General features: G+C 37.5%; 1 protein-coding gene across 1 annotated transcript in view; it reads left to right on the top strand.

Annotated features, from left to right (window-relative positions):
- Positions 1–4360: 4360 nt before the first annotated feature.
- The window catches only part of LOC112962833 (protein FAM189A1-like), a gene marked incomplete at its 5' end in the record, with an annotated part of 23731 nt that continues 5609 nt past the window's right edge, over positions 4361–22482 (top strand). Inside the window, 5 exon segments of the mRNA XM_026059345.1 lie at positions 4361–4423; positions 7030–7190; positions 7822–7957; positions 14580–14655; positions 17185–17763. Coding sequence (XP_025915130.1) covers positions 4361–4423; positions 7030–7190; positions 7822–7957; positions 14580–14655; positions 17185–17763 — 1015 coding nt within the window.

A 22482-nucleotide genomic window follows, 5' to 3' on the forward strand; every position in this document is an offset into this window, starting at 1 on the left:
AGATTAATTATCTCAGTTCTGAATGTTCATTTAATCTGTGTGTTCTTAATTGAAATATTCTTTTCCAGTTTAACATAAGGGTTTAAACAATAGGTCAGTTTTAAATTAACCTTACTATTTTTAAAGTTTTTGGTTTTTGAAGAAACGCACTTCTGCTATTGATTGCTATTTGTTAAATGCAACTTCATTCCCTCATGAGGTTTCTCAAAATTGGTACCTCTGTAAGTGATAGAAGAATTTTCTTTGCCAAAGAAAAATTGGAATGGAAACTGAACTGGAATAAATAGTTTAAAGTGTCATACAGCATACAAAGCTGTCTGCTGAGATCCTTTATATTTTTCAGCAGGGTGGGTTTTCTGTTTGTATTGCTGTGTTTTATTCACTAATAGGTGAAATTTTTGGCAGCCCAAATTGTGATATGTTTGCACAGAAAACTTAGTGTGCCCCAAGTATTCAATCTGTACAGGTTTCAGAACACGTGCAGGCAGGCGCCCTTTGTGAGCACCGTGTAAGAGCATGTGCTCTTATGTGAAGCTCAAAGCTTCTTTGTGATTTTTATCTTTTTAAGGAGACTAGTCACTTAGAATTTTTTTTTTAATTGTGTTTTTTCTCTATGGTAAGTCTTTTTTATACCTTGATGGCTAAAAATGAGACAATCTCTGGCTGTTTTGAAATACTCTTGTTCCAAAGCAGGAGAGAGACCACACAGATTCAGTGATGGCTGTGGTGAGATAAAAGCCAGGTTTTTGCTGCCTATGCTGCACTTGTCCTCCTGATTGTTTGAAACTACACGACGCTGGTGGCAATGCTAGTGTCACATCTGACATGTTTAACTAACGTATGCATTGCTTTCTAAATGTCTTTCCTTAAGTAAGCTTTGCTTTCCCTCTGTCACACAGGGCACTTGGGCACTATTAACTATTTACTCGGGATCCTCATACACAGCTGATAGGCAGAGCGGTTCCTAAACACATGTATTGTTCATGCTATTATTTAGAAACATTTATTAAGTGCAATGACATATGTAGACTATAAATCACTTATCATTTTCTTTCCCAACACATTTAATAAAGTCTCTTAAACATGAAGAGAAAAATGCTTATCAGAGTAAAAAATCAGGAAGAAATCAAAACATTCTTTTACCTGTTCTATATCCCAAATGAGATTAATTCAGAATGTACTGAACTTGTATTTTGCTATATAAAAGAATAGTTTTGTTACTCTAAAGAAGAATTCTATTTAAGATCTTTCTCCATTTATCTAGTATTTCTATTATGTTGCTCAAACACCTCAGATAAAGCACCTGAGTCTGCAGACAATATCTTGGTTGCTTTTCTGTCCCCCTATTCCAGTATATCATGTTGAAATAACTTTTTTTATCATGTTGAAATAAATTTCTTTTTTTCCCCAAAATTCTGGGAGAAGTTTCAAATTAAATGAGAACTGACCATAAGTCATTAAATAATTTTTAATATTTAACCTAATTTTATCAAACCATAAATATTACATTTTTGGGGCACAAATCTCACTAGAGGTAGCGTGTAGCCCAGATGGCAGCCCAGTTAGAAGCACCATGCATTTTCCCCCCACCTCAAATAAAAAAGTACAGTAGAAACCTTTGCAATAAGTAAACTTATGACATTTTTAGAAAATGTACTTTTCTCCATTTTGCATTTTATTGGTAGAATTAGAATATTTAGTATTTAAGAATATTTAAAAAACAGAGTATTATAAGAAAGATTTAGAGTCACAGAACAGTTCCTATGGGGTTAGAAAGCTATTGGCTTGGGATAGTTATAGCAACTAGAAAAGAGAGAGAGAAAATTTTGAATCAGTATTTTTTGTATCAAAATATCTCCTATATTGCAATTTCCCTTTAAGCTCAGGGAAAATTATAAGAGTCAGCCCTGATCCTTCTGTTCTTGCAGACAATTAGATAACACCTACATTTTCCTCCAGGAGATATCGATTTCACTCTTAAAAAAAAAAAAAAAAAAAAGGAAAATAACCTGTCCAAGAGGAGGACAGTTAATTAAAAAAGACAGTGCTATAGACCCACGTGTATTACAAACAGCTTTTACATTAGATAAGATGCCAATATTTAATTATATGCAGTTAAAATATTTTATTTCCCATCCCCAAGAATTAACAGATTTTTAGAAATGATGTGTAGAAGATAAAATGAAGATAATGAACCCTGGAGTCTCCAAAGGGATTATTTCAAAGCTACAGAGTAAATTTATTAATGTGATATGGAAGGCAAATGTAATTACATGCAGATGAGAGAAAATACTCGAGATAAGAAGATTCCCTTAGAGCACTAGTACAATACTCACATATGGCAATTGCTGTTTTAGGTATGTTGTAGCTGCTAAGTAGTGAATCCTAGCACTATGTCATTTACATGGCATCAACATGCTGATCAGCTATGGAGTATGTAGACTACAAGGTGTCTGTGTTTGGTAGGAATGTCCTTTACCCAGAAATGCTGATCAAGTGTTCTTAGCCTCACAGATCCCAGCTAAAGGACTTACCACACTGCCTCATACCAGGTTAACTGTTTCTTTAGGGAAATATATTTAGTCTTTATCTGCTGTTTCTTCAGTTCGTTAATTGATACTCCTCCAACTGTGTCTAGTTGCACATACTCAGATACTCAAAATGTAAATAATAAGCCTCAATCATCCCAGTCACTTCAGTGACCAATTTTTAGAACTCTTGAGTGAAGAGCTGGAAATCCAGTATGACAATAAAAAAGGAAAGTGAATTTCATAGCCTTATTCCTATCTGTTTATTGGTGTTTATTTCACCTTGAAGAGCTAAAAATTAAGAAAAAAGTCCGTTTCATTCCACAAAGCACTGCCTTCCCCGCTGCAAAGGGCAGCATATGTTTCTTGCTGCAGGTGCTAGGTTTGCTGAGAAGGTCATTGGAGTCCCATCCTACATGACTGCCTGTGCAGAGTTCTCAGTCAAATGGACCCCGAGCATAACTGCATTTTCAGAAAATTTTTACCTCTTCTGCTCTGCTGGAAATGGCATGCTTCTAATATCACTGTTTCTAGTTCTCTGCTTGCTGACAACTTGTTACTGATGCCATGGCTAATCACTGCAAACTTCTGTATAGAATTCAAGTCCAAGCAATGGGTACAAAAGTGCAGCATTGTACAACTTCCTTGTTTAGCCTGCAGCAACAAGATAGCATATTTTAGTCTTTCCTCATAACTGCAAACCAAGTTACAAGCAAAGTGGTCCTCAGTATGAAATAAAGATGAAGGCTGTTTAAATCAGAGAGCATACCTATCAAAATTAGGCTTGTCCAGCTAAACGTACAGATTATGCATGCAATGTGTGCAGCACATTGCGCATCCAGTTAGCCTATTATGTATCAGACATGTTTCGTATGCTAAACTAAGGCCATCTTTAGTCCAAGGACTAAAAAGAAAAACACACATGGATAATAATTTGAATGCCAAATGTCAATCACAGTGCTGGCTATTTCCTAAAACAGCAGCATGAATTTAGGCTCCTAAATCTGTATTTCATTGTTGGATTTCTGGAGACTCCCAGCATCTAACAGGTCCAGGCGGTTGGCATAAATATTGAGTGTTTGGGATTTCCAGAGCTGGGAGATACCTACTTCTACCTAGTAAATATGTTCAAAATGGCTATTGATAACTTTGAGGTTATGTAAAGTTTTTAACAGGGTTGGCTGAAATATTGCAACCTACTGTTTGTCCTTGTCTGCAACAATTTTCTTTCTGTTGCTTCTACAGTCGCCGGTGGTTCAATCCCAAAAATGTGGCTAGGAGAGCTTCTTTGTGAGTTGTTTCAGAGTGTGAGCTATAGATTTTGAAATGACATTGAATGCAGCTTGTCATTGTCTATACTTGTGACCAAACAGACCATCCACACTCTTGGTTTAGCAGTTCTTCTTGCTGTCTATCCTACTTGCCATCCACCATTCTGAGACTGATTATTTGGTGACAGCTGTCTTGTTATACAAAAAGGGTCTTGTGTGTGTGTTTCCCTGTGAAAGCGTTTGTCACAGTCCCTCTGCCTGGGTCAGTTCTGTGGCTGTTTGCGTTTCCTCATTGTGTCTTTTTCTGATTGTCTCCTCTAGAGACTGCATCAAGTCTTTGCGCAGCCCTGGCCAGCCTGCACCATTCGAGGCCAGCTCTTCAAGTTTTTTAAATACACTTTAGGAAGAATAAACTTTGCAGGCTAGTAGAGAATAGGATATAGGAAGTATAGAATAAGTTATGAGTTAATTCTCACTTAATAGCTTTCCCAGTGTTTTTTTCAAGGATGCCTGTTCTTTGTGATAATCCTTTATATTTGATATTGCTTCATTTCCTGCTAGTCTACCTCTTACAGCCTCTTTTAATTTAATTTCTGTGCCTTCCAGCAGGATGATATCTCACAGGTAAACTGTTATTTATAAAAAAAACAAACCCCAAATGTGTGCATCTTTCATCTCCATTTTGCCACCCATTTTCAGCATTGGTATCACAGCATTCATTGCCATGCCTTGTGCTCAGAGAAAAGGTTCCTGAAAAGGATGCAGATGATTCCACTGTTAAACTGAACTGGATCTAAATGTTAGGGTGTTTTCCTTATTGAATCACAGTCTATTCTACCCCGAAAAACCTTTCTCTTCTATCATATCCCACAAAATGTATGCTAATATTTCACTATAAAGGTGCTCTCCGTGTTAATAGCTGTGTTAGGGGGAATGTTAGAATATTGCACCTTATATATGGCTGAATGAAACAAGCTTCAGGGAACTCGAGAGCTGGAGAGATGGAGCTGCCTAATAGGCTAGGGGAAGGTAAAGGCAGTTGCAAAAGAAAATTGCTCAGTGTCCAAACTGCAAAGATGAGCCAAATCATCAACTGTACTAGGAAAATGAGTATATTCCTGAGGTTAGTGGAAGCAAATAGGGTACAAAACATGGGGCTGAGTATATAAATAAACATTTGTTTTCATTATGTGTTAGATTTTTCTACAGTTTTCAGGTGATTAAGTTGAACTAATTAGGTTTAAATTCCAAATGAGAATTTTTGTTACTGGCACTATATAGATATTTAATCTTTATCTTTAGTTGCTTCCTGTTTTCCTAAAAGATTCTTCGAAGTGTTTGGGATGATAAGAGACTGGTGATCATATCATTTATGACAGAAGTTTGGTATTTAACAATTAATGTTCACGTACTGTTACAGTTTGGGAAACAGTCATTGGACGCTCAGGTGAATTCAGACAGAGTAACCTCAAAAATGTTGTTCTTTTTCTTGAGAAACCTGTAGAAATATTTGCTAGTATTCAGGACCATTGAATTGCATCTCATATGAAAGGCAGCACTTCCCAGCATCAGGCTTTTTATGTAATTAAGAGTAAATCAAGAACGTATCTTTTGTTCCTGTGCCGTTAGTAGACTACAATGGCTGCAAGAAGTCGATAGGCTGTAGGATATAATGATACAGTAATATGCTGCAGAGGAAGCTCTTTATTTAGTAGTTACTCATGAAAATATCTCTAGAGAGTCAATTAGTAAGCAACTAATAGTTCATTTTCACAAACCATTGAAACCAGTCTTTCTGACTCTGTTGTGTTGCATTACTACAGCTTTGACCTTTGAAACAACATACATAGAGTGTGTTTAATAGAAAAAAGATATAACTCAGCCTTCTAAATAACAAAGGCCAACATTATTTCTACTGTAATTTAAATCCAGCATAAATATGCAGGGTAAATTTTTCTGCAAAAGTGAAAAATATAGAACTCTGACATTAAAAATGAAATTTTTTTCTTTCTATTTGCTGGATCTTCTTAGCATAAGCATTTTCAGTTTTATTTACTGCTTTTCCATTCTTTATCATGGATTTCAGAAGTCATAATAATGTAATGAGACAACAGTGCAAAGAGATGTATTCACTTGTTCCAGTATAGAAGAGAAACATGCCTTCAGCAGATTTTCTTAACTCACTCCTTTTAAAAGCCAAGAGCTAAAAACCAGGTCATCTACTAGTCCAGCAAAAATGATATGGCAGCAGAAGCTTGTCTGAAGAAAAAAGAATGCCTCTGCCTCTATTGATTGTCTGTTGTTGCACCTCTGTGCATGGGGAGTGTATCAAGCCAGGTCGAGGCAGCTGCGTTCCAGGGGATCTGCAGAAGGGACCCAGTGTGATCATGAAGTAGTTTAAGCCTTTGCTAGCAGGCTTATTAAGTTACGGTGTTTCTGATATCAATTGAATCAGAAGGGCTTCTTGATACCACTGCCATGCTCAAAGCTGATCAGGTTCCTGTCACATCTGACAGTACTTCTCAGTAATTATTATTTTTTCATCTTCAGAATAGTTATTTCCTTTCGGTTTTGAGATGTTTATATGGAAAAAGTATTTTTCTTATATTCACACAAGTATTAAAAACATTTATACCACATTTAAACATGCAGTGTCGGTATCAACGAATCATAAATATTTATTAAGAATATTTATTTTGTAAACAGTGAAAAGTAGGTGGGATATTAATAGTTGCCATATTCAAAATTTAATGAACATATGGCAGCTTGCTTCTGGTTTGCTTTTTTGGTATGTGGGCTTTTTTTTCTTTAGTACAAGGCATTTCAGATTGGGAACAAAACCATGCAAATAGTTATTTCAATAATTGTATTTAGTGTTTCTCAATTATGAAAATACAGCTGATTATGTAATGCTGTAATAAAATTTTAACATTAAAGTGTTTCTTGAGACACTATCTAATTTGAAATGTCTTATGTTCTCCATCCTAAGAGTAACTGATTTCGAGGCACAGACTCCTCTGTCTTCAGTAAAACTTTGTTTTATATTTTACTAGTTTGAGACTCCTCACCGATCTTTTTGAAAGCATAAGAATATTTGAGATCTCTTTCATTTCAGTAGGGATATTCATGAATTGGTCAAGACTGCTAAAACCAGCCTTTTATTATAATTCTTTTTGTTGATGGTGATGTTGCTCCTACCATCTTAAGGAACTTGAGCTATTCCTTTTCAGTTTCTGCCACAGAGGCCACATTCTACCCACCACGACTGTATGACTCCACATGGCACTATCCTGCATCAAACCCTGGATTTTGATGAGTTCATACCGCCAATACCGCCTCCACCTTACTACCCACCGGAATATACCTGCACACCTGTGATAGAGGCGCAGAGGTGATTCTTCTTCCCTATAGTCACCCTCAGCCTATAGTTCTGGGCTACAGACTATGAAGCTCTTTCAAAGAATATGAAGTGAAGTGGTGTCCTTCGCTTACATCAGGTGCTTCTTTTCCAGGGAGATTACATACATTTTTCACAAACCTGTTAGGACACACGTGGAAATACTTATTTGTGTTAAAACCACTGTGCAAGCACTACTGTGATGGAGAAGTGACTGAACTTAGCTAAGACAAGGATGATAATATTTGAGCATAAAGCAGGGATCAGCTTATAGGTAATCGTTTCGCAATCGTTAACATTATACGCTTGAGGTTGAATGTGAGATTTGATTTTCTAACGAAATCATTGAAGTTAATATGCGCTACTATGGAGCAGTAAAGGACAACAATGACTGCAAAACAGGTTTGTACAGATGGCTGGTATCCAGAATGAAATACAGTTTTTAAAGCTACCCTATAAATTAAGGCTTCATTTTGCTTGTCTAATAAATTTCTTCAGCATTTCTTGATAGTGTATTGGCTTTGAATTCAGAGAAAGCTCTACATCAGTGTGGTGTAGATAATAGTTTACCAAATAAAGCCAATGCAGTTTCTTAATAATGAAGTTTGTTTGTGTTTTTAAACAGAGGTTTCCATTTGGACTTTCCTCATTCCCCATTCAGTGCATTATACGAAGTCACCATTAACAGCCCAGGAATGCTGTATCCAGCTGAGCTGCCCCCTCCTTATGAGGCAGTGTTTGGAGAGACGCCTGCTAGTCAGGTAAGGAAAGCCAAGAGAAATTCTTTACATAGTCTCCAAATCATGATGCAAAACAGTATGAGATTATTTTGATGATCTAAAATAATTTAGGAGTTAGTTGTGCTTTGAAGAAACAATCATTAGAAAATGTTTATATTCTTTAAACAGTTTTCATACTCTTCTCTTTAAGGGTTTAACTGTCTTACGAATTTCACCTAATGTGCATTCTCCTTATGTTCTTGTGCATAGTTGGGCAAATAATTATGTAAGTAATAATATTTCAGCTGAGACTGTCCATTAAAAAATTGTATGATACTGGATTGTCACTAACAAAAACCTAGGAGAATGGATTGAAACCACTGAAGCACAGAGTTTTTCTTTATTTGAAAAAGATAATGATGTTTTGAAACGGGATTAGACGTCTTGGTTCCTGCAGGTAATAAGAATAGCGTAGATTTAATAAGGAGGAAGATAACTGTGTGTCTTGTGACAAGTAATGCTAATAACTTCTGTATGTTTGTGTATGTGTGTATATAGCATAGAGCTCATGGGAGCTGTGTGTGTGATCTGAACAAACATAATTATAAATTCCTGTATTAAACTCCTATGTGTAGGTAGAACATGCACATGAAAATTCCTAACAAAAATCTCTATAAATGACCTCAAACTAGCAATGTTAAAAATACACATTTGCACTGCTCCACTTGAATTAAATCTCAGGTCATGTTCTGGAAAAGTCCTGGGATCACATGGTGATAGTATAGATTCTTATAATGGCAAGCTCTTTTAATAGCTTCTCATATTTTATGGCAATAACAGATATTCTTCAGAGTGTGTAACAGCTTTATTATAAACCTTAAGAAGGGATTCAGTATATTTCAGGCAAATATTTACCTTTTTTTTTGTCTTATTTTTCACTTAAGTTCAACTGAAACAGGAGTTATCCTGCATTTGTATGCACAACCAATGCTACTTTGAGCAAAGTTTTGTTTGAAGTGGTTTGTGATCATTAGGTCACCTACCACTAATGGAACAACCATCTTAATATTTATAATTGCTTTCAGAAACTTTAATTTCTTGCAGGCTTCAATAAAAACTCCAGGCTAAGGAATCAAACATTCTAGATATTGCTTATCAGATCTTAATAGCATACCATGGAAATATGTGTGTACACATTGCTGACATGCACCTGCATTGCAGATGGGAGTGCTTTACATTTTTCCAAAATATATCAGTGAAAAAATTACAAGGGGTTGTTTGTCATTTTGGGAAAGTGTGCACTGAAAACAGGAGATAAAAAATTTATATAAATGTTTGCTATTACACAAAGGAAGATTTTTATGACAGTTTACAGAGTGTCTGAGAAAACAGTGATGTTGAGATGCACACTCCCCGGTAGAAACACAACTAAAAAACTCCAGGATATGCCTGATTATATGACTTCTTTGACTGACAAAGCAGCTTCTGAACTCTTTCATCCCTTGCCTCCTGGCATGCCCTCTACCTCCTGCCACACTTGAGAGGCCAGACATTGCATTATCTCTGATTTATTTGGCTATAATAAAATGAACCAGTATAAACTGTTCGTGAGTTGCTTTGCTGAAAAGCAAAATTGGAGTTTCCAGGCCATCTCCTTTCTAAAATGCTTTTTACAAAAGCACTGTCCTGTTTTCTTTACAGTAACTCAGAGGAATCTGCAAGCCGTAGAGGAATTGATATTTTTGGTGATTAAAAAAATAGCGGCAAAAGCAATTTAAATTATACCTGGTTGGGGGTGTGGGAGGAAGAGAAGTATCACATCTGTGATAAGAATGACACTATGTGAGGGTTAGAAAAGTGTCTAATTACACTTAAGCACAAAATCACTTTGGGCACTCTTATAATTGGGCACTCTTTGTATGTGCATAGACACCCAGCAGCACAGCAGCACCAGCATGTGACAAAAATATAATTTAACAAACCATAATTTAAAGCAGCAAAGTCATGCGCTTGCCAGGAAAGCATGAGCTTTAATAAGTGCACGTAGTGACTGTTACTCTTTGGCACCTGGGGTCAGTGTCGGTGCCTTGCCTATCCCTCTCTGGACACCTGGCTTCCAGAAGTGCCTGTTCTATCACAAGTGAAAATGGGTGGTGATTTTTAATTACTAAAGTGATGATATTCTCTTGTCTCCTACTGGGATTGAGTTTATCCGCTGTATGCCTGACAGTCGCTGGTTAGGAGAGCTTGTAGGATTAAAAAAACAACAGGTGCTAATTATCAGAAGTGAAATACATTGGTGGTGCTAAAGCCCATACAGCAACTTTCTAGTCATGTACTTTTATTGACAACAAAAGTCCTAACATATCCTTTTGAAGCCAAAGTCCCAATGAATCTGGAAATGGAAAAACAGCCACAGTCTGAGATCGTTTTAGATCTGCAAGAAGTACAGAATGCGGTCTTAATTTCTTACATGGTGCAATGCTCTCATGTAATACGCATCACATCGCAGCACAGTATGAATTGAAATAACTAGATTTATAAATCCCTCAAAGGCATACTTTGCAACGGAAATAATGGCAGAGCTTTAGCTACAGAAGTGCTTCTGGGAACCATTAAGTAATAATAATTATAAAACCTATTACAGGGCACCAGGCATAGGATTTGTTTGTTTTTACATGGATTGAGGTCCTTAGAATTTTATCAAACTGTATCAAATTAGGCTTCAATATTTCATGCATTTCATTTGCAACAAATGTCAGTGCTAATTCAAGTGGTTTCTTCTAAATAAAAATTGCTGTTGGTCATCTGTACTGATTAGGAATTCTATGATTTTACCATGAAAAAAATTGTTTTTCACACTACTTTTTCATGGGAAATATTGCCTAGGAGGTAGAAAAGACAAGAACAGCCCAAGGTTCTGGATGAATTATACCAGTGACTATTTCATAAGCCTTACTAACTTACAGGCTGTGCAGGCTTGCTGAAAGCACATTTTTTCCTTCCTTTTACTCTTATTAGCTTAGTGACTGTCTTTGCCAGCCAGCATACCTGAGGATGAGCAAGTCAATAAGGTTTGTTACCCTAGGAAGAGCTGAAACCTGTGCAGAAAGCAGCTGCTTTCCTATGTGGACCAAAACTCTGACCTGACTAAAGATTGTTACTGTTATCTTCTGCAATTAAAGTCGTGGTTCCCCTTCCTCCAAGCAAGCAGGATAATTAATTCAAAAAGCATATAAAATACATTTAGCAATTATTATAAATAGAGAAGAGAGCAAGGGAAGGAAAAGCAAAAATGTACATATTGACCAGATAAATTTAAATGGCTAACGTTTAGCCAAACATTGCTAAATGCTCAAAAAAAATGAGGGTGAAGAAACCAAAATTCATATAATATACCTGATTTCTTCTGCATGAATGAAATCTCTTGTCTTTCCACTATTTAAGATGCTAGTTATCAACAAGGCCCTTAAGAGAGAAACCTTAATTTGTGAAGGGCTCTTCTATGTGCAGGGGGAATTTTGCATGTCCTGTACATAGAGGGGAGTATTCATGGTCCTCCGTTTGGGACCAAGAGGCAATTTCTGAGTGTCTAAATTTGTCCCATGTGTTTCTCATATTGTTTCTTTATGGTTTGCAAGCAGTTGTACTTGGAGAAAACAAGATAATGTAGCCTGCAATATATAAGCAAGAGCCCAGAAGTTAAGCTGAGAGGCCTTGTCTTTTTGTTCATCTAGGGACCGTTCACCTCTAAGAATATCATCCTGTTCATGCTGTCCCGTGGCTTTGGGTTTGTTACTGCGGGGTTTCCAGCCTCTGGGGGAGCCTCTGAGCCCGAGGCAGAAACCAAGAAGGGAAAGGCCATGCCCTGGCTGAGCTTTTGTGTCCCCTAACTTCCAAAGGACGTGAGAGAGTGATGCCACCCTCGCCCTGTGGAGCAAGAGGGCTGCTACCAGTCCCTCTCTGTCATTTCCCTGAGTAAAACATGACTGCTTTCCCTCGGTGAGCTGAAAGAGTCTCAGAATTAACACCTGAACCACAAAGCCAAGTAGTTTATTTTAAGCCTCCTGCCCACACCAACATGTGCCTTGGGTTCATGCTGTGTTGTGTGCAAGCTCCCTTCCTCCAAGGTGTCAGACAAGAGAGCAGCCACTGCCGCTCTGCGGCTTGTGTCACGTGAGCTGCGTTGACTGTTCCCAGATGGGAAAAGCTGGCACTATAACTGATTCTCCAGGATCTCCAGGACATAGGGATTCAACTGTCTTAATCTAGAAGTGTTTGTGTAATAGAAGATTAAGCTATGTAAATATGACCTATGTATTTCTTCTGACAGTAAAATACTGTATTTGTTTGAGAAAGAGATGAAATATTTTGATTTCAGGAATTGCCATGCTAACTTTTTTTTCCACAAGCATTATTTGCTCTATATGCTATATAGTAATGATTTTATTAATTTAAATTTACTAGATCAAAGCTGCATGGTTCTTTTTCACTAATATGGGTTTGCTTTGTGTTGACACCAAAACCTCAGCCTAGCATGTAATTCATTTTATAGTTACTAGACAAAGTACAACATCACTACAGCTGCCAGGTGACCAGGAGAATGCAGAAGGTCAATAAACATTTCAGCACAAATATTCAACAGATACTCTTCTGCTAATGATTAAGAATATATGAAACAACCTAGATTTAAAAAGAGCCCCTAGATTTTAAAGAAAAAAAACAAAAACCAAACACCTTTTAAAACATAAAATTATTTATCCAGAAATGTACTTAGAATACATTTTTTTTCTGTAATAATTTATTTTGTGATTGAACTCTTTTCAGCTACAAAGAGCATTTGAGGACACTTCTTTTGACGAAAGTTCTCACAAACATATTCTTCTCACAAGCTTATATTTTCTTCTGTAAAATTTACAGTTTCTTTTTCAGAAAAAGTTGCTGTTGGATTCCTTGTTTGAAAGCAAAACTAAAATTGCCATTTTCAAAAGTAAGCTTACTGCAGTTCAGTGGTAGATGTTCAGTTTAGAAAATATGAGCCTCCTAGTTGATGAACACCGATAATTTAGTACAAGCAGTAGAACATTTCTAAAATGTTGATGTAGTGAGATAAACATATGCTGAACACTAAAGGTAGGAATGTGTTGTATGGGATTGAAGCAGCAGGGTGAGCAGTTCCACAATGAATTCCCAGGCAACGTCTGCAGATTAGAATGACACCACTGATTGATTGATGTATTTATTTTTACCACAGATGTGATAGTTTGTTTCTACAAAGAAGGTTCCTTCAAAAAATTTGCAAGTAAATGATTTAAAAATATGACTGATTCAGCCTTTTTCTCTGGTTCCCAATCCCCTGTCTATCTACTGCTGAGTTCAAATATTTCAGGTATTTTTTTTTGTATAGAGTTATATTCACAAACCTTTTGACTTAGAATCACTTTTAAAGTCTAAATTTGTATCAGAAAAACTGTTTCTTGATCGCTCAATCACAGTAAGGTTTATGTGTGTGTGTGTACATTTATATAGAAAAAATTAATGATCGCAGTAAGATACATATTTATGTATGTATTAATCTACACTGGCATGTGCACTGAAAGCTCTTTTCTTAATAGCTTCAGAGTATAGTGTCACATTCAATTCTTTTGAGAAGGCCAGATACAAATTAAGCCCTTGACAAAAGAGTTTTCACAGAGGTGATTGATGGTTATTTGCAGACTCTGTCACCAACTGTAATGCGCTTTTACTAGTTAATTGTAGCCCTAAAGAAGAAGTAATGCTTTCTGCTAAAAATGGTATCAATTTCACCTCCTTTGATGTGTCTTAGTATGGTTTTTTTCATTTATAGTTACCAGCTGTTTATTGGAACCATTTTTTTTAATAATTGTGGTCCCAAAGAACTGCTAAAAATCGAATGAGATCGACGATAAAATACAATTCAAAGTCTGTTGAAATCAATAGAAAGAAAGTTTCCTTAATTTCAGTAATCTGTGGATCAAGTCCTTCCAAGACTGAAGGGAAGTTTTTTTAAGTTACCTTCTTAAATCCATCCTTTCAGCAAAAGGATGAGTCCTACTATTATCTCCCTTCAGCAATCTCTGCTAGGCTGGAGATACCATGTATCAACCAGCTTGGGTGGTAGTGATGCTATAGGGATTAGGAAAACATTACATGTAAATATTTTAGCAGGTAAACAGAGGATAGTGCTTGTTTTTTATGATTACTGTTGTTCTCTATCCTATTTTAGGGTGATACAATGTGGTATCATGTCTCAAACTCCACAAAAACAAACATAATGGGAAAAAATGCAGACTGTTGAAAAAGAGATTGTTTGTAATAAGACAATTATTTTTAAGCACTGCAGTCAGTAAATTTTGTAATGTTAGCCTGCAGCCCCAGCTGCCTGTGAATTCAGGATGAATTTAGCTTGTAGATTCTGGGGAAAAAAAAAAATTGCTTTAAGCGTGTTCCTTTGCACTGCATTTGTTCCTTACCCAAAGGCATTTTAAATTACTATATCTTTAAGTATGTTTTGATTGGAATAGCGGCTTATATGATAGTTATCTCATGTTGCAAGGTGTATTCTTTAGATCATCAGCTCTGTACTTTTTTGGGAAACTGTTTGCAGATTAATGTGCTGTTACGCTGAACAATTTTTGTGCAGGTCACTGGTATTGATCAGCAAGTATCCGAATCAAGCTTGGGTGAAAGGAACATGACAGAGGTCTTCAGCACACAAGGTGATCATAATGTTGTTTTTGTCTACTTTGGAGAGATGTAGTGGGGTTTTTGAGTTGGCTTTTCCTTCCTTTGTACCCTTGCCCATGGGAGAAAGAAGGATTTGCTTTCAGATTGTTCATGACAAGACGAACTTTATCCTAGTCACAAACTGACGTGACTGGAAATGCAGAGGAAATCAAAGGGGAGTTCTGTTCAACATAGCTCCCGTGGGAGCATACTCGCTTTGATTAAAGCCATTTGAGGCAGGTACCACCACTTTCATCTCTCTTCAAAGTCATGCACATAACTGGCAGTTTGTTTCTCATTGTTAACAACGACAGATGCTTTTGCATTCTTACAGTTCTGACAGTCCACACGTCTTCTGCATATGGTAGTTCCCTGCGTGGCTCCAGAAGCTGGGACAAGAAGCTTGCTGCCCAAAGTGTGGACGTTGTGAGTGAGATGAGCAGCTGCACAGAGCCAGATCATTTTGTTAAAAAGTCATGAGAACAAGCTTCTTTAACATGTGTGATGGTTCTTCAAAGATTCTGGTTTCAGCTATGTGGCTTGAGAGTTGTTGAGTAGTTTGCACAAAGTGAGATAACTGTTTTAGTAAACTTCCAGTAAATAATTTTTCCACATCATAGCTGGTATTATTAACAGACTTGCAGGTGTTTTCAGTTAGTACACTGATGGGCAGAGAGGTGGTGGCAGAACAGTCCTAGGCTCAGAAGCAGTCCTCTCTCACCCATCCTCCACTGCGGCTGACAGCCCAACGAATCAGCCAGGAGAGCCTGTTCCTACACACAAAGTATCTGTTCTGCAAATAACTGAAGGACTTCAAATTCCAGAGCCATCAGTTGTCACCTTTCTCTAGTGCTAAACATTCTTTTATATAAAAAAACAAACAAACTAGTCTTTGGCATCTGCAATGAAGCGTGACAACTGAAGGTGACTAGTTTTCAAGTTCTGCTGTTAAAAAAAGGCTGCGTTTACACAGCTAATTCTCACAGTTCAAAAGTGCGTTTGGACTGTACATCCATGTGTAAAAGCCTAAAAAAGAAAAAAGAGGGAGGGAGCCTGGATATTGAAGTTCTGTGCTCTGAACACAGGCACAAACTTGATATTTTCACTTATCCATACAAACTTTCTACATATTTCAAAGCTTGAGTTAACGGAATATGTTGCAGAGAATCATGTCACTTATGTAAAAGTGTTTGGAGACACATCACAAAATATAAATGGTCCAGTAAACTACTGCAGCTTGAACAGTGCTTATTATGCAATTTTAGCATGGATAGATATATTTCCATAATCGATTATAATGTTCTTTTTGGCAGTCTTATGATTGCCTTGTAAATATTATGACTTTATTTCCTAGAAGCCCTAAAAGAAAATGGTAATTTTGATTTATCTTATGTAAGAAAAAATGTCCTTCATAAAATTTAACCTCATGAATATTTGATTTCACATTTTGATAATTTCCTTATACTCTGGGAAGCTTTCTGCTTCCTAGACCCCAAAACATGGGAGCACTTAACAAATATTCTCTAATCCATTAAAAAAATTCAGTCTTTGTATTTCTGAACACAATAGAATATGTTTGCCTCATCAATGTTGCTAGCAGCAGCTGTTAGGCAAAAAGGGGCATCAGAAGCTGCTGATCTGAGTAGAATAATAGGATTTGTATTTTGTAAATACTTTGATTTTAGATATTGCATCTTCTCAGGAGTTTCAGTCCAACATGGGGAAATTGTTGCTTATATTATTGGAGCCTGAGAGACTGCATGGTCTAATTTTATTTTCCAGACTAAAGGGATTTCCTTTTCTCTTTTCATCATGACTTTAGGAATAAAGCAGAGCCAAATGCTTATTTTCATGCAAAGGTCCATTTTCATTTATAATGTATATACATAGGCCTGACAGAGGAAGTGATAACAATCTCAGTTTTCAATACAAAGGGCTTCCAAGATGACGTGAACCTGCACAGAATATGTAGCTTCTATCTGAAGTGTAAAGACAAAAGAGTCTCTGATATCCTGTGTATTTTGTATGCCGGAGATATGGTATGAGGGTGAATTCTCTTTTGTAAAGCTCTTGGGTACATACTTCAGATAAATGATGACTGGTTAGAAAGTGTTAGGTGCAAAGCTCATATTGACAGTAGTGGTAGGCGTAAAACTGATTGATCAGAGCCTTGTTTATTCAGCAGTTGTGTAAAGTTTTGCTTTTCCTACCATGAGCAATCTCTCACCAGAGAAACCAGCTGTGAAAGAGCTGTTGCTGTTTGAATGTAGTTGCAGAAAACACTTTGGTATCAGTGCTCAAACATGTTTATTAGCTGAAGAAAATACATGAGAAGGACACTAAAAACAAGTAAATTACTTCAGTCCTTATTGCTGTGGCATTCTGTGAGCTGAAAAGTTTTAAATACTTGCTGATATGCTTACCAATTACTTGATTTAAATCAGTGTATTGAAAACCATGGTAGGGAGGAATGGGTCAGGGGCAAGAAGTTGTCACTTTTCTCTGAATCTCTTGTTTTGCAGTTTCTGTTGACAGCACCTCTTTGATGGTCTCGGAGGCAGTGGATATCCCAGACCATAGCTGCTCCTCTGAAGATCTTTGTTCACTGGAAGTTCAGGGATCAATCCGTTCTGCAGATTTTTCTCCCTACAGCACGACGTGCAAAGGGGCCACAGACAGAAGCTGCAGCAGCCTGGATTACAGCACGCGCTGCCGGTTGCGCCGGACTCGCTCGCAGGGCTTTCCTGACGAGGATGATGGCTCTTGCAGCAGAGCCTCTACAGACAGGTCTCAAGGACAGGAAAATGAGAGCTGTGCCCATGGCAGGTCCTCAGACTGCTCCTCAGAGAATTTCAGCTCCTCAGAAAGAGAAGGGCAGAGCAAAGCTAGGCCGCCTTTGAAACAAATGAAATTCTGCTGTGGTGTCTGTAGCCAGCCTGCTCTCCCTTCCCAGCCCTCCCCCTGTTTTGGGCCTGCAAATGCTTCATTGTACACAGGCAGCCCAGAGAGTACTGTCCAGCAGCATCACATTACAAAATCCAGAATTTCAAATATAGTCCGATCAACTAGTGACCCTGTCTCATGTTCATCTAATACAGAAGGTAGGTGTACTACAACATGGTTGTGGCTCACCGCAAATGAGCGGTGTTTGATTTGTGCAGTGATTAGTATTGATGGAAATTATATGAAGCCTTTCAGTGATGGATAACTTATGTGTGAAGGTTTTAGCTCCATGCACACTTTCTACATTTGAAATATTTTAGTAAGAATGAACGTGGAAAAAGTAACAGAGTGAAATTAATACTGTTTTTTTCTAAATTGTAGCAGCCTTTCTGCCCTGAGTCAGAAAACCATCTCTTGAGTAGATGCTTTCACCTCTCTTAGTTTTATGTTGAGAAGCTAAACTGACAAGTTGAATGGTAGCTGGGGTGTACTTGGGAAACAACTAATCAAGCTTTCATGCTCAAAATATAGCAGATTTTCTCCTGAAGGTGACACTGGGTCATTGACAGGATTGGTGCATGTCAGAGGCTGTTAGGGTGTGACTCTGTAGTGGCAAGTTGGACTGTGCAATGGAAAGTTTTAAAGGATGATGAAATGAAAGATGAGGTGCATGACAAGATGATGAATGAAAAAGTAAGTCTTTGACTGTCCTGAATAAGCATCTTCTGCTATGAATGTCCTTTTAGACAGGTATGGAAGAAGAAAGGAGGGGTTGTTAGCTGACCACTGTATCTTTATAAACATCTGTTTATTAGTGGGAGAGAAAATACTTGATTTAGTAGGGAGTGGTTTGGTCAAATAATAGCAGGAATGAAATATTTGAAAACATTTGAAAGGTATGTTTTTTACAAAAAGATGTAAGCTATCTAGAGAGATCTGAAGGGGTAACTTGGAGAGTGGTTTGAAACTAAAAATGAAGAGTTTTGTAAGATGTCAGAAAAATTATGCTAGTACAGGTGCATTCACTGGGCTTTCTGAGGGAGCTAGAGGAAGAATCATCATGTGACTAGTTCAAAACAGAAGTAGACAAAATGCTGAAAATAGTTTCATCTAGGAAGATGAAGTGTTGGGTCTGTTAGACTTTTTTGCATTGTTATTCTGTTTCTGTGAATATCAGAGAGCTTGTACCTAGCTCAGTAACTGAATGTCTTTTAACTTTAGAAATCTGGCCATAGCTTGCTGTCCAAGCAGTGTGAACCTTTAATCTAAAAATGTTAAGGTCCGCATTTATTTTATGACTGTTACTCTGCTAGTATGTATGTGCTATGAATCTACTATGCAGACAGTAAGTAGGAATTTCTGAATCCTTTCTACAGTGCCAAAGACTATCCTTTCTCTTCTGGATCACACTGTGCAAGTTTCCCATATTGTGCTCCATATGCTCTTTGAGTGGTGTTTGACAGAGGTATTACTGTAGGCAGCCACATCTATGTGCTCCAGCTGACTGTTGGGACACCTGCCCTAACAGATGCTCTGGCTTCATTTTTAACACATCATAAATACATCCATCATTTTTTCTGGAGAAACGGACTTGTTTAATTTACTGTGGTTATGGGAATTATTTTGTCTAATTTCCAAGTTCTTGACCCTACATGGGTTGAAAATGGGTGAAACATTATTGAATTTTAACTGGGCTTAGCAAAGATGGTACTAAAGGAGCAGAGACAGTTCTAAAGATACTGATATGGGGTGGGGAGGGAGCAAGAGAAGAGGTAACCTGGAAGAAATGTGTTTGTGCTGACCTAGTTTGCCATTCTTTTGCTGCCTACAGGAGATTCTTTTAAATGAAAGCTTTGTTAGAAAAACATGTGAGTTTAGATGTACGTATTTCTTTCATTTAAATGTTTGGCAAACTAGAGTAATATATTGCAAAGTTTGACTCTGTGAAGCTTTTCACTGCTTTACATTGCTTCACATTCCTCACTCCATACTATTTGCTGAACTTTGGAAATTGCACATATATTAGAAGCAGCACGTTTCTAATAATATGTATCAACTGTTTGTAACAGCTCTTAAGCTTATTTTTCCTAAGCAACGACACACAGCTGAAGTTCTTTATCATCAGCTATCTTTAGCGAAGCATTTGATCTAGGTGTTTCAGGACAGGTACGTAGATTTCACCACAGAATTTTAAATACCGTTATGTGATAAACTGTCATGGTTATGCATTCAGTACATTATGCAGCTCTGTGCTTTCAGCAAGATAAATCCTGTGTGGTAGAAAAGGCCTAAAGCACCTGTAACTTTGAAAGACACTGAAGATCTGGAGCACACTGAAAGGTGTTTTCACTCTTAGATATATCACAGTGTAAGTCAGGAGACGCTAAAAGATGGTAAACCTGGTATGCAGAGGTGAAGCTCTATTTGAAAACTATCTGTATGACTCTAGAGCCATGTCCAGTGCATAGACAAGCTACGGACACCTGGAGGGGGCTTGTGGATTCACGCAGCAAGAGGAAGCCTTCTGGCTCTTTATCTGTGTTTAGGCTTCAGACAGGTTTCAGAACAGACCCCTCTGATGTAGTTACCTGTTTTCCTTTGGGAGGAGGAGGAAGGTAAACAGAAATAAAATACCACCATCTTGTTCAAAAGCCAGATTAATCAAATGCAACTCCTGAGCATACAGAAATAGAGAGTAGTTACTTACAGTCTATATCCCTATGCAGAGAGGGGAGCTGTGCTGTGTGCCTCGTGGATGTATAATCTGAGATCCAAAGAGCTGAAGGATAGGGAAGCATGAAGGGAACCAACTGAGCTCCATCAACAACTTCTCAACCCAGAAGCAAAATTATTTTTGGCAGTAATTTACACTTACTGTTCTGGAGTAGAAGAACTCATCAAATATTCTGACCATTTGAAGCACAGAGGTGTAATCTCATATCGTTAAGACCTGTAGGTCATGGAAGACACAAACTGCAGACTGAGGGGAACAGAAGGGTGTGGGAGCTTCAGGCATGTTCACAAATGGGAAAATGCAGTGGTCAGATTGGGAAGTGAGATTCGATATCATCTTTGGTCCCTGTCTTTTTTCTTTAAGAACAATGATTAATTTATCTGTGGACTAACTTCCTTATACACCTCAGTGTTTATTTTTTGTTGAGTCTTGAATGTTACTTGAATTGCATTGCACCTAGTTTGGAGCATAAATTATTTGATGCAAGGATGTTGCACATGTGCAGCAGTGCAGTCACACAACAGCCATGAGATCTAATAGGTTAGTAATCTGGGAATTAATTTCAAAGCAAGCGTAAGTCTCTGTGGGTTTTTTATGTCAGTAATCCAAAATTCATGTGCTTCTAAGCACATCTTGACAAGATGGAGTCTTCACAGTCTATATAGTCAATAATTCTCCCATTTATCCTTTAATGCTGGGAGTGAGCTTGTTCATTTGTTTTAAAGCATCTGCCATCCCAGGCAGAGATATTATATAAATAAGTTTAGTTTAATAGCTGCCTTTATAGTTAGTATGCAGTTCCAGGACAATGTAAGTATGGTGGGTTCACATATAATCTCTGTAAGAAATGGTTCCTTCTTTAAAACCTTACAAATGAGCAGTTTGCCTGTTTGCCTCTCCCTGCTTTCCCCTGTAAGTTTATCAAAGCAAAGGACAGAAACAACTCATAGCACTGATCTTTGATAGAATAAACTTAATCTATAAATCTATACTAGACCATGTAGCTGTATCAGTAAGTGTCCTGAGTAACTGGTGATTACTGTAGTGTCTCTATTCCAGATCATTCAGGATAATGTCCAGTGGTGTAGTTTTGTCCTTGCCCCAGGTGCATTAAGCAGTATAATAGCCGCTGGGAGAATAAAATCTCTGAAGTGTCTCCTCTTAATAAGCATGTCATGATTCATGTGTGGCAGTACTTCAAAATAATAAGGCAAATTAAAGACAGACTAGTAGCTGCCTCTTTTTCTTACAGCTTTTCTGTGTTTGTAGAATCTTACTTTTGTTTTCCTTCATTTAATTATTCACTCTGCCAGAGAGGATTATACCAGGTTTTCATTATAAACTTTCTCTGGAGATATTGAAGAAAATATCTTCTAATCTACCTAGAAGTTCAAAATAGTTTTCAATCTTGGAAACAGATGTAAACAGGCTTAACATAAATGGGAGGGTTTATTCCATCCTGACTGTCATAAGCTTGAGATCAAAAAGACTGCACTGGTAATTACTGTATAGTGTGATTTCACCATCATTGATCCTTTTGCTGGCATCTCGGAAACCTCTCATTAGAAACCCTTTCATCAACCCAACTATGTCCAGAGCTGTTTGTTGATGCTCTGTAACCATTTAATTGGAGCACCAGTAACCATGCTACCCATTACCTTAATCAGTGGTAGATAGCATTTGTCCTCCAAGGAATGAGAATCTATAAAAAAGGAGGTAGAGTTATTGAACAACACTCCAGTTTTTATAGAAATAAGAGGACTTCAGCTTTCTCATTTTCCCATTTTGTAAGGTAAACGCTGTCTACCAGGGAGATACAGGAAGGTCTGCCCCTAGAATGCAGGGAGCCTTCTCTACCTACCGTTCATGCGCAGGCTTTGATAATTGTGTAACAGGAAACCATCAAGCAAGGAATGATATCCTTCTAATCATGCTTATTTAACTGGTTGAGGGGCATTTCTGTATATAGTAGCTTCTCTTCATGAATGGATGTCTTGAAAGTAGTATTTCATCCGAGTAGTTTCATTCTGTAAAGGAGATTATAAAAGATCCCAGTGCTTATAAAAGATTCCATGCTTTCAGCAGAGGATGACAGGGTTTGGTTGTTCTCTCTGCCTCTCTCTGCCCCCCTCTCTCTCTCTCT

This window comes from Apteryx rowi, unplaced genomic scaffold (genome assembly GCF_003343035.1).
Source record: "Apteryx rowi isolate R43461 unplaced genomic scaffold, aptRow1 scaffold_156, whole genome shotgun sequence".
In the NCBI taxonomy this organism is placed as follows: Eukaryota; Metazoa; Chordata; class Aves; order Apterygiformes; family Apterygidae; genus Apteryx; species Apteryx rowi.